General features: G+C 36.0%; 1 protein-coding gene across 3 annotated transcripts in view; it reads left to right on the top strand.

Moving 5' to 3' along the window:
* Positions 1-12,900, top strand: part of TMEM87B (transmembrane protein 87B) — a 48,178-nt gene extending 35,278 nt beyond the window's left edge. For 2 of the 3 annotated variants that reach the window (XM_068564403.1, XM_068564401.1), the window contains exons 16-19: positions 3,759-3,832; positions 5,952-6,004; positions 11,318-11,348; positions 12,490-12,900. In XM_068564403.1, coding sequence (XP_068420504.1) covers positions 3,759-3,832; positions 5,952-6,004; positions 11,318-11,348; positions 12,490-12,549 — 218 coding nt within the window. In that variant the 3' untranslated portion in view covers positions 12,550-12,900. The remainder of the gene's footprint in view (positions 1-3,758; positions 3,833-5,951; positions 6,005-11,317; positions 11,349-12,489) is intronic. The other variant, XM_068564402.1, reaches the window with a different exon arrangement.
* The last annotated feature ends 363 nt before the right edge of the window (positions 12,901-13,263 follow it).

Raw genomic sequence — 13,263 nt, 5'->3', positions numbered from 1 at the left:
GCACGGAGTCCTAACCACTAGAGTGCCAAGGAATTCCTCAGCAAGGTTAAGTATGTAGAAAATCCTAAGGGGTCTACAGAAAAGAAAAAATGCAGTAGAACTAATAAGTGAATAATAGAGTCATAGGATATATGTCCAAATACAGAAATTAGTTGTTTTTTATATAACTGGAAATAATTGAAAAATGAAATTTATAATATTATTTACAGGAGCTTCAAAAAATAAAATATTTAGGCATAAATTTAATGGAAAAAAATGTGGAAAACTGTACTGAAGAATACAAAACAATGCCAAGAGAAATTATAGAATAAGTAAATGTTTATGAATTGAAACTCAATATTATTAAGCCATCACTTCCTCAATTGATATGTAGATCCAGTACAGTCCCAATTGTAATTCTGGCTGATTTTTTTAAAAATGGTTAAGCTGATTTTAAAATATGTATGGAAATACAAAAGATCTGGAAGAACCTAAACGTTCTTGTAGTTACAACATAGATCTTGAAAACACTATACTAAGTGAAAGAAGCCAATTACAATAGATCGTATGTTATATGATTCCATTTATATGAAAAGTCCAGGAAAGGTAAATCCATGGAGATAGAAAATAGATTAGTGGCTGCCAGGGGCTGGTGGAAGAAGTGAGTTGGGAGTAACTGCTAATAGGTATGGGGTTTTGGGGTGGGGGGTGATGAAAAGCTTCTGAAATGAACAGTGCTGATGATTGCACAGTTCTGTGACTGTTCTAAAATCCACTGAATTGTACACTTCAAAATGGTGCATTTTGGGACTTCCCTGGTGGTCCAGTGGTTAAGACTTCGCCTTCCAATGCAGGGGGTGTGGGTTTGATCCCTGGTCGGGAAGCTCAGATCCCACATGCCTCGCCGCCAAAAAACCAAAAAGATAAAACAGAAGCAATATTGTAACAAATTCAATAAAGACTTTAAAAATGGTCCACATCAAAAAAAAAAATCTTTAAAAAAAAAAATGGTGCATTTTATGGTGTGGAAGTTATATCTAAATAAAATAAAATTAATGGACTTACACTGATTTCAAGACGAAAATTTCAAGTTATACTAATCCAGACAGTGTGGTATTGGCATGAGGATACATACATCAGTGTATCAAAATAGAGTCCCAAACATAAATAAATAAAATAAAATGAAATGAAATTTCAGACAACTTGAAAAAAATAGTCCAAAAATAAATCTGTACATATTGTTCAGTGGATTTTCTTGTTGTTGCTTCAGATTATTTTATCAATGCAATAACGCTTTAAAGAATGTCCTCTTACTAGCACCAAATTGATTCCAATATAATAGGAGGTTTCTAAAGCTTTTGTTTTTAAAAGAGATATAATATTTAAATTAGCTCCAAATTGGAAACCTCTTTGTCAATCGATTTTTGACAGAGACAGCAAGGCTTTATATGAGGAAAAGATAGTATTTTCAACAAAGAGTGCGGAACAACTAGATAGACACATGGGGGGAAAATCACCTAGACTCCTGCCGTATATATCACCTATAATTAATTCAAGATAGATCACAGACCTAGATGTAAAAGATTAAACTATAACTCTTCTGGCAGAAAACAGGAAGATATCTTCATGACCTTGGGTTAGGCAGTTTCTTAGGACACAAAAAGCAGTTACCATAAAATAAAAAGGTTGGTAAATTAGCCATCACCAAAGTTAAAAACTTATGTTCATCAAGAGAAACAAGAAAGTGAAAAGGCCAGCCCTAGAGTGGGATAAAACATTCTCAATACATATATCTGACAAAGGACTTGTATCCAGAATATAAGAATTCCTACAAATCCAATAAAAGATAACTCAATTTGTAAAAAAAAAAAAAAAAAAAAATAGAATACTTAAATAGACGCTTCACCAAAGAAGACAAAGGAAAGGCCAGTAAGCACATGAAAAGGTGCTCGATAATACTGGTCATCAGGGAAACGCAAATTAAAACCAGAGTGAAATGCTACCATGTATCCACTAGCATGGTTAAAATTTAAAAGACTGGCAACATGAAATGCTGAAGAGGATATAGAACAGCTGGATAGCCCATACATTACGGAAGAAGTCTTAAGAAGTTTTAAGAAAGCAGTTTGACAGTTTCTTAAAAAGTTAAACATACACCTACCATATAACCCAGTCATTCCACTCCAAAGTATTTATCCAAAAATGAAAATGAAAGCAGATGTCCACAGAAAGACACTGTGTACACTTTTATAGCAGCTTGATCCTTAATAGTCCAAAACTGAAATAGCCCAAATGTCTGTCAACAGATGAATGGATAAAATAATAGTGGTATACGTATACAATGGAATACTGTTTGGGAAGCAAAAGTAATCAACACTGTACAACATGAATAAATCTCAAAACCTTTATGTTGAGTGAAAGTAGTCAAATCCAAAAGAATATTGGGTCCTTATGGTTTTATATGTGAAGTTCTAGAGCAGGCAGGAGTAAACTGTGGTGATTATGTAAATCAAAGCAATAGTTGCTTTTGGTGGGGTTGGGATTGACCAGAAAGGAATTTAAAAAGCCCTCTGTGGGGACTTCCCTGGTGGCACAGTGGTTAAGACTCTGCACTCCCAATGCAGGGGGACCGGGTTGCATCCCTGGTCAGGGAACTAGATCCCACATGCATGCTGCAACTAAGAGTTTGTATACCACAACTAAGACCCAAATAAATAAAGAAAAAATATTAAATGAAAAAAAATCCTCTGTGATGATAAAAATGTTAAATGTCTTGATTGGGATGGTAGTTACACAAGAGTTGATAAAAATCTCTTCAGGCTGTACACTTAAAAGTTTGTGTATTTTATTTTTAATATTATACTTCAGTTAAAAATAAAATCAGTGTATTACGCCTTTAAGAGAAGAATCCCAAATGTTGAGATTTCAGATGCCCCATGGAAACATTTTCAGATTGAGCAATCTCATTTTCATTCATTATATCCACTTATGCACTTGATCTCATCATATTGTACCAACTGTCCTAGTTTATGGAGAAGCACATTTTGCAAATTATTGTAGTAACAAAAGTGAATACTTATTGGACATAGACATTATGTTTCAGGCACCTTATATATGCTAATTTGTTTAATGCTCATCAGAATTCTCTGAGGTAGACATTATTATTATTCCATTTTATAGGCAGGGACATTGAGTCACAGAAAGTTGATTGCTTAGCCCGAGGTTACATAGATAGAGCCAGAATTCCAAGTGAGGCCATCTAGTTTCAGGACTCATGTGCTTAACCTCTCCTCTGCTACACCTGCTGGCATAAAGAAGAGCCTTGGTCAAATACAAAGAAAATCTTTTTCTTCCCTATTTTATTTATACCATAAACACATTCTAAAAATTTATACATTAGAGAAGTGAAAGCATGGCCACGGGTGTGTTTTATTCTTAAATATATCGTAAATCCTGTAGATTTTTAAATCCATGAACTTTAAAATGTACTGAAACTATCTACTGTGTGCATATATGTATGTATGTTTGCTTGTTTATTTAAACTCCTCTAAAACTGGAACTCAGACTAGCAACTTGAGAGCCTGGTTGTTTTTGTAATCAGTTATGACGTTTTTAACTTTTTCTGTCCCTCCTACATTCCCAAATGGTATATTAAAGCCAGCACCCAGCCCAAAGCTTCCACTATTAACTCTCTTTATAGGGTTATTAAATGTGAAGCTACAAAGGAAAATATTATTATTTTATAATTTTATGAATTTCTATAATGTTTCTCATTACAGCTGAAGGAATAAAATTAAGAGTCTCAAAAACGGTTTCCAATGGAACAGCTAAACCTGCTACTTCTGATAATTTTGTGAGTATAGTATATATTTAATAGAGTCTCAGTCTTTAATACTTTAGAAATCTATATGAGTGTCACATTCATTGACCTTCAGGAGAACACTTTTTGCTAGGTTTTTCTGTATGAAAATAAATGTTACCAAGTAGTGATGCTAGTTAAGTCTGCCAACTGTACTGCTGTAAACCCTCACTTTTCATGTGCTGTCATTGGACCAGCGGCACAAACCTCTCCTGGGAACTTGTTAGAAACACAGAATTTCAGGCCTACACCAGATCTACCGAATCTAAATCTGCTTTTTAACAGAATTCCGTAGATGATTCGCATGCACATTAAAGATTGAGAAGCTTCGTTATAGTGAAAGTTTGTGGTAATTTTTCAGCACTTTTATGTGATTTTTGAAGCCATTTCAGATAACATTTGTTGTCTGTTGGAAAGGGACTTTTAAACCATGTAAACTTGAATAAAACGGTAAAATATTGGGTAGAGATGAGTTTTTAAATATTTTATGCATATTATTTGTGCATAAAAGTGGTAATTATGAAAGTAATTAAACAAAATGGAAATGCCTATCATACAGTTTTATATTTGGCTTTCTTACAGTTACATATGTTGTGGTTAATAAGGTGTAAAAATTTATGTACGCACCTAAGTTCTGACAGGATGGATGGTGTATGAAACAGTTTCATTTGTTGGATTTGGTAAATTCTCTAATCCTTATTTTTGGTAATTAATAATTCTTTAAAATGTGTTCTTTGAGTAGTTTTATGGTAATTTAACTAAACTTCAAAAAGTTCCACGGTTTTAATTATCTGGTGTTAGAACTATTAAACTTTCAGCTTGCTAAGAGATTTTCCTCTTATTTTAGGGATATGTTTCAGTTTATTTTAAAGCTCAGTATTTGCACATATAGCAAGGGAAAATGTTTCCATTTCTCTAAATTGTGTAGTCAGCTCTTTTTTTTTTAGATAATTATTTTATTTTTTAATTAATTAATTAAATTATTTTTGGCTGCATTGGGTCTTCGTTGCTGTGCGCGGGCTTTCTCTAGTTGTGGTGAGCGGGGGCTACTCTTCATTGTGGTGTGCGGGCTTCTCATTGCAGCGGCTTCTCTTGTTGCAGAGCACGGGCTCTAGGTGCGCGGGCTTCAGTAGTTGTGGCACGTGGGCTCAGTAGTTGTGGCTCACGGGCCCTAGAGCACAGTCTCTGTAGTTGTGGCTCATGGGCTTAGTTGCTCTGTGGCATGTGGGATCTTCCCGGACCAGGGCTCGAACCCGTGTCCCCTGCATTGGCAGGCAGATTCTTAACCACTGCGCCACCAGGGAAGTCCCGTGTAGTCAGCTCTTGATCAGAAGTCGGGGACCTTGTCTCTCCTTGATTGACTCATTTCTACCCAAGATTCACTCAGAGAATTGGGGTTCCTATTAGTACTGGCTCAGTTGCTTTCTCTCTCTCTGTAAGTAAGCAAGATATAATTAATACTAGAACCAGAGGATTCCATGTAGCCATTTTGATTTATTTTACATTATAAACCAAAATATTCAATATACCTTTTATTTTTCTTACTCCCAGCGAGATAACTATAAGCAAGTTTCTGTTGAAAAAAAAATTTAGATACCCCAATTGACCTGCTTTTCTTTTCTCCTACAGAAACATGAGCATTAAACACAAGTGACTGAAATAAATAGGCTTTTGTAAAGTTAGAATATCTGTACCATCATCTTTTTCTGTTGAAAAATTATAAACTCATGATATAAAGTGAACAGATTAGGAGGCATACTGAATGCTGGAAGCAAAAAATTAATACAAGTCAATATTCATGCTGTTTTCTATCTTATAAATCAACTCTTTGTATTTTTACTATGGTTTTTCAAGACAAAAATATAACACCTGTGCATCTAACCAAAACCAAAGAAGTACAAAAATCCAAAATCCAAGTGTTCGTTTGACTGTTTAAGAAAATACTGGCACAATTTTCGTGTGGCATAAGTGTCAACTTCTTAGGCTATGTAGAAATTAAAAGAATGTCATGCATTTGAATTTAAATGCTTAAGTTATATATACATTCTATTTAAAAATTCTGCTTTCAGGCATTATTAAGCAAAAGCTAATACGTAAATATTTATTTCTACAGGATGAAGATTTGAAGTGGGTGGAGGAAAATATTCCCTCTTCATTCACAGATGTGTAAATATCCTCTGCTAAAGTTTGAATCTAAAATTTAGGCTGTAGTATAAAGGGATAATTTTCATGCTTTGTTATGTGCTTTTCAAAACTCTCACCGCTGTATGTTTTTATAGGCCCCCATCACTAGTGTATGACTGATTAACTTCGTATCAAAATGCAAAGAAAACACAGCCCTGCCTTGGTTTGTCTTTCTCCCTCCTTTTTCACTGTACAACAACTCTATTAATACTCCTGCCCTATAACCAACTCCAACATTTTCTTATGTAAGTTTATCAGGATCAGAATCATTTTGTTTTAACTTTATAATATGGAAGAGTTCAAACTTTTTTTTTTTAAACACATGTAACCACGATACCCGGGGAAGCTTTTGGAGGAAAAACATGAGCATAGGAAAACTAGAGTGCAGAGGAAGCCCCTCTGGGAACTTGGAGCTATTCAGGTTCTTCTTTATCAGTGTCCTATATGACACACGAATTCCAGATAGCTGTTTCCACAGTAGACTACAGGATAGCCAAATATGATGTTTTCACATGTTGTTTGTTCCTTTCCCTGCTCCCATTTACTTCCTTTTTAGACAGTTTCTGTCTAGTATGATGTTACATTTGCCTGAAGAATTTCCTTTATGTTTCTGGTCGTGCAAGTATGTTGGTAATAAGTCTGTCAGGTTTTATTTGTCTGAAAAAGTCTTTGTTTTGGCTGTTTGGGAAGCTGTTTTGAGGGGTATAGAATTCCTAGTTGACTGTTTTTTCTTTCAGCACTTCAAAGATTCTCACTTGAATGTTTTCCAGCTTTCATAGTTTTAGAAAGAAGTCCGCTGTACTTCTTCTCTGTTCCTTCATATGTTATGTGGGTTTTGTTTTGTTTTGTTTTTGGCTGCCTTCAGGACTGTCTCCTTCTCTTGGGTTTTTCTTTTCTGTTCGGTATATACCTAGAAGTGGAATTGCTGGATCATGTGGTAACTGTATGTTGAACGTCTTGAGGAAGTGCCAAGCAGTTTTCCAAGAGCCGAACCATTTTATAATCCTATCAGTAATGTATGAGGTTTCTGATTTCTCCATATCCTTGCCAGCACTTGTAATTATTCACCTTTTTGATTTTAGATCTCTTAGTGGCTGTGAAGTGGTATCTCATTGTGCTTTTGAGTAACTGAAATTTGAACTGTCTTGTTGAGGGACTGGTGTTGTTTAATTAAACTGTGGTAACTGAAATTCACACATATCAGATTCATATGAGGTAAGAACTGCCTTTACATTATGAAACTAATAGTACACTATTATACTTTTTTCTTTTAATAGTCATAAAAGGAAAATAGGTGTATAAATATCCTTTACATGCATTTATTATTTCTTTTTTCCTTTCTGTATATCTGAGTTACCACCTTCTCCTGTAGGTCTTTCTTTAGTGTTTCTTACAGTATGGGTCTTCTAGAAACTAATTCTTTCAATTTTATTTATGTGAAATGTATTTGTTTGCCGTCCTGTCCAAAGGATGCTTTTGCTGGATATAAAAAGCTTGATTGACTTTTGTTTGAGCTCTTCCAACACATCCCTCCAATATCTTCTGGTTTCTATTGTTTTGAAGAGAAGTCAGTTTTTAGTTGTATTGTCCTCATGTGTGTACCGTGTCATTTATTTTTTGCCGCTTTTCAGATTTTTTTCTTTACATTTGGCTTTCCACAGTGTGTGTATGATGTGCCTAGGTGTGGTTTCCTTTTTGAGTATTCTTGGAATTTGTTGAGCTACTTGGATTCATATCCCCACTCCCTTTGGTCATTTTCCAGTGCCTTTAACTACTTATTTTTAATATTTTTGTCCAGGTTTTATAAATGTTTCTGTGGGAGGAATCATCTGATTTCTTTCCACCTTTACCTGCTATCTTCCATTTTTTTTACTAGTTTCTCTGTAATCCTTTTTACTTCTTTCTTTATATCATTTTCATTTTCTTAGTAGTTTTCTTGCCACATATTAAATTTTTATTTAAATTTGTTCTGCCTTGGGTGCCTTGTAATTTTTTTCTTCATTGCTGGGATGATTTTGTCTTTTTTTTTTTTTCCCCAGAGTTTAATGGACTCTTTGAATTTCTTCCTCTTTTGTTTTTATCCATTTTTGCTCTTGGTTTTAAAATTTCTTATTGTAGTTTTTAATATCACCAAATATTCTTTTTAACTTATTTCATCTAATTTGGAGTGTTGTGTTATATAGCTGTAGCTTTCTTCTACTGTAAAACATTTTGATTTTCATTTTCCTTCTTTTTTTCTTCCTGCACCATTATATGGAATTGGTTTTGTTTGTTTTTCCCATTCCTAGGCATTTGGTAGTGAGAGTTCCTAGTTTGAGTGCTTTCTTCCATCAGTTGCATAAATTATAGTTTTATTTATGGAAAATGTTGATGGGATGGAGGTATGGAGAGAGGGAGGTTGGTGGTGTCTTATTTTTCTTTTATTTCTACAAGATCTTTAATTTTCCCCTTTTACTTCCTTGTTTTTATTCATGGTACTGCCATAGCTCTGAGGGTACCACTTCTCCATGTATCTGATTCTCCCCTGAAAACCATGATTGTTCAAGGCTGCTACTTTTGGTTCCCCTCAAATTTAAGCCCCTTCCCTGTAGCAGATACTGTGAACTACCAAGTCACTGGCCTTTAGTCAGTATTTTGGAACTTAGTGTTGATTTTTCTTGAAGAGGTTTGTCTATACTTTGTCTAAATCCTCCTTCCCCTCTACTCTTTCACAGAGTCTCTCAAACCTCTCTTTCCCCACTCTCAGTACTCATGAGCTTGCAGTGACAGCAGGGAATTTGTTAGTATTGGCACTTATTTCTCTGTTTACATATAATTTCAGGTTTGCTGTGTTCTCCTGGTTATGCTGAAGACTGTGAGTTGTGTGTGGTTTTGTTTGCAATCCTTAGGGACTTCATGGAATTTTGAGCAAGGGTGTGCGGAGAGATTCAGATTAGGTGGCAACCGTTATCTTCCAGATTTGGAAATTCACTACTGAGTACTTTAGAAGGAAATCACCTAAGTAGACTAACCCCACGCTATGCCACCACTTCTTGGTGGAAAGCAATAAGGCTCCTGGGCAGTTCTCCTTATGTCTTAGAGAGTCATTACTCTCTACAATTTCTTTCTGTAAGTAGAATGTCTGCCTGATTACAAAAATTCCTCTGGAATATAAAAGAGCAAAATGTCTTCTTTTATGTTCTCATGAACCATTTATGTGAAATGAGTAGAACTGTATAATCCAAGATAGCTTCCAGCATTTTAGGTTCTTAGGAACCTGTGTGTCCATTCCGAAAACTTTTAACACAAGAAGTTTAGCACAATGCTACCCAAAATTCATGTGCAATTTATGTGGCAAGTTTAGAAACTGGACTTCTTATACAGGTAAACACTTTTTTATACATCAATAGAAATGGACCAAAAATTTTTCAAGTCATAGGACAATCTAAACAGATCATGAATAACCATATGATCTAGTGTGTTATGTGATATTCATCTGGTATTCATTATGGCTTTTCTGTATCTCTGATAAACCAAAAAGATCAGCTTAGCATAGTTCTCCTTCCTCTTCAATGCACTGAGTCCATCTTAATAAGTTTTAAATAGTCATTTACCTCACAAAAGGGACCATTTTGGAGATTGCAGTGTTCATCTCTAAACGAGGTGCTAAGCACTCAATGGGCTGTCTTCTGGGCCCCCAAGGTTCTGGATCATCTTTCCCTAAAGCAGTCTGGATTTCCCTTAATAGTATTATTCCAAGCCATAAGAGTTGGCTCCTTCCTCACATCTAGCGAGGCCCCGACTTCTCTCTCTTCTGTCTCCACCGTGGGCTGCACTGTTAGTGGAATCCTCTGGATTGTGCGTTGATGTGACTTTCATGTTGTGACCTTGGCATGCAGACCCTTCCTTTGGGCTCTCCCTCTCAGTGCTCCATTGCACATCGAAGCTCTACATTTGTCTTTTTTTTTTTTTTAATTTATTTATTATTTCTGGCTGTGTTGGGTCTTCGTTTCTGTGCGAGGGCTTTCTCTAGTTGCGGCGAGCGGGGGCCACTCTTCATCGCGGTGCGCAGGCCTCTCACTGTCGCGGCCTCTCTTGTTGCGGAGCACAGGCTCCAGACGCGCAGGCTCAGTAGTTGTGGCTCACGGGCCTAGTCGCTCCACGGCATGTGGGATCTTCCCAGACCAGGGCTCGAACCCTTGTCCCCTGCATTAGCAGGCAGATTCTCAACCAGTGCGCCACCAGGGAAGCCCTACATTTGTCTTTTTATCCATATAGTCTTTCCCAAGCAAAGGTTCTGTTGCATAACTTTTTCTCTCTTCAGTATCCTTGACTGGTTTATGTCCAGTCAATGGTGACAATGACATAGGATTAAACAAATACTTGATACCATAAATACCACCTTTCATAATATGTTTACTCATCCATCTTTTTAAAAATAGGTATATCTTTTAATTAAATTTGTGTTTATTTAAGGTGTACAACATGATAATTTGATATACATGTACGTAGTGAAATGATGACTACAGTCAAGCCTATTCATCCCTCTTAAGTTCTCACAAAAGTACATGACATGTGGGTTTTCAAATTAGATAGCACATCACTAGTCAAGGTATTTGTCCAACTATTCAATGTAAAAAATAACCAGGGGCTTAAAAAACAAAGATATAATTGGATGCCCATTGTGTTTGGAATTATTCATTCATCATGGTTTAGTCCTGATGTTCTTCCAACACATTAGCCTCTAGAATTGCTGATTTTTGTTGTTTCCATTTTGAAGTTATAATATTTTCATATTTCAGTTAATTTTTTAACTGAAATTTTTGAAGTAAAGCACCCATTCTGGAAAGTGCACAAATTCTAAATAAGTATACAACTCAGTAAATTTTTAATATGAGCACACTCATGTAACCTGCACCCAGATACCCAGATCAAAAACTGGAACATCACTAATACCCTAAAAACCGTCTTCTTGTTCTCCTCCCAAATCATGACCCCACTCTCCCAAAGCTACTGCTGTACTGATGTCTGTAACTGTAGATTACTTGTGTCCATTTTTAAAATTTGATCCCTCAATAGTTCATACCTCTTTTGGGGGCTGTATAGTATTCCAGTTTACCTATTTGGAGCCTGTTAAGAACAACACTGCTATGAATATTCTTCTCCGTGTCTGTTGGCAGCACTAGGTATTCATTTCTGTTGACTTTGTCTTCCAGGAGTGAGACTCGGTGGATCATGGGATATGCTTATATTCAGCTTTGTAGATACACTGGCCTTTTAATAACATTGTCAACTTTTTTTTTTCTTTTATTTCAGAGCTCTTCCAGTATTAGTGGATTCAGATGAGGTAAAATACATTTTTGCTTATGTCTTGGAGCTATTATTTTCACAAAGTAGAAATGTATTTCAAAAGAAGCTCTGAAAGTTACTTTTCAAAATGATTACAAATTGAGCAGATTGAAAGACTGCACTGAGTTGTGGGTAAAGTTTTAAGGAGCTGGATCCTCGTTTAAAACAGGAGCAAGATAAATGCTTATTGGTGTAAAAGGAGGGAAGAATTATTTTTATGAGGTTTTGAGTCTATGATTTTCTAACGTCTTAAGATGTAAGAGTTTAGAAGACTTCAAGATGACAGTTTGTCTAAATCAATCTCTTATATTTGTAGATATTTTCCTGGGGTATTAAATAGAGTTTCTGAGTTACATTTACTAAGTGGGACATCTGAATAGATGATGTGGATTTGGGAAGGTATTTTGGGGGAAAGGATTAGTTATAGATCGTCTGGACACTGCAGGGTGGCCCAGGCCAGGAAGAAGTCTGAAGTGTAAGGTGTAAGGATTAAAGGATGGACGTGGGGTCCACCAGTTTATACAGAGAAAGTGTAGCGGGAAATGAGTGGTAGCTAAGGAGTAATTTATGTGGTGGCTGTAGAATATGAGAGAAGCTACAGCTGTGTTCACTGAAAGGTCAGGGAGAAGGCTGGCGTCAGCGTGGGGATTTGGCCATAGCGGGATGGGAAGTTTTGAGCCTGCCGTATATATGCACCTTGCTACAAAACCGTTGAACTCCAGGATTTATAACTCTACGGAAAGATATACCATGGAATTACTTTTAAAAGGGCATTTGTAGTATTCATTTGATAAATAATTGATTTGTAATTTCCAAAATACCTAAACTGGTAAAGTCAGGCAAATCCCTAGATGAGCTCTATGCCTAAGAAATCCATTTTAGCTCTGTCCCTGCCTCACACTGGTGATTCTGAATTAGAAATGTTAAAGTTTTCTGAACTTAACAGATAATTGATTATACTCCATTACTAGAAGTCTGGATTATATGGTTTTTATTTTCCGTATCTAATATTTCTGTGTATATCGTGGCGTGTACCCCACAAAATTGTGACTACTTCGTAGAGGCGCTATAGAGAATTGTGTTAGGACCTGGAAGGAGCATCAACATTCTGATGAATATCTTCCCTTTTTTTTTTTAAGGAAATTATGACCAGATCTGAAATGGCAGAAAAAATGTTCTCTTCAGAAAAAATAATGTGATTGGAACCCACATAAATGAAGCCTACATAACAGTGAAGGACTTCCTCAAGACTAAAAGAGAACTTTGTTTTGATATAGTACAATAAGTTTTTATTGCATGATCTTGGAAATCCATGTACTAAAATTAAGAATTCAGATGGTGGGAGGGTTCTGCAACCCTTATTAAGCTGACTCTTGAATGCCAGTTTAATGTCCATTAAATTGCCTAGACTTGGCAATGACCTGAGAGAAGTATTATAATAAAGATAGGTGCCCAAATGCCCTTTGCTGATGGGTGGCAGGCGTGTGGATTTGGGTTCTCTTTTTTTTTCCTGGGAAATGTGACAATTTAAAACAACTTTTTTACATCAACACTCCTACTGTTCTTCCACTGACCTTTGTTTGATTCAGGTGATGTGATTCTTCTGAGGTGTGGTAAAGCAGTGTCTCCATCTCTTGGGTTTATAGTTACTAGATGCAGTAATAATTCTCTTTGATTTTCATGCTGAAGCAATTTGATAAGAAGTAAAACTTGGTTAACGTTGGAACGTAAGGATGTTTATATGGTTAGGTTTGCTGTGTGTGTGTGTGTGTGTGCGTGTGTGCGTGTGTACCTGTGTGTATGCACATCTGCACAAAGCCCTTGTGTGTAATTATCACCACGCACATCAGATCATAGCATTGGTCTTCTCTGTCTGAGCTCAGGGGAGCACAGTACATGGAGAGAGGTCACTT

This window comes from Eschrichtius robustus, chromosome 15 (assembly GCF_028021215.1).
Source record: "Eschrichtius robustus isolate mEscRob2 chromosome 15, mEscRob2.pri, whole genome shotgun sequence".
NCBI classification, from domain to species: Eukaryota; Metazoa; Chordata; class Mammalia; order Artiodactyla; family Eschrichtiidae; genus Eschrichtius; species Eschrichtius robustus.
Note: the sequence above shows the minus strand (reverse complement) of the source record. Positions and strands in the feature narration are given on the sequence as shown.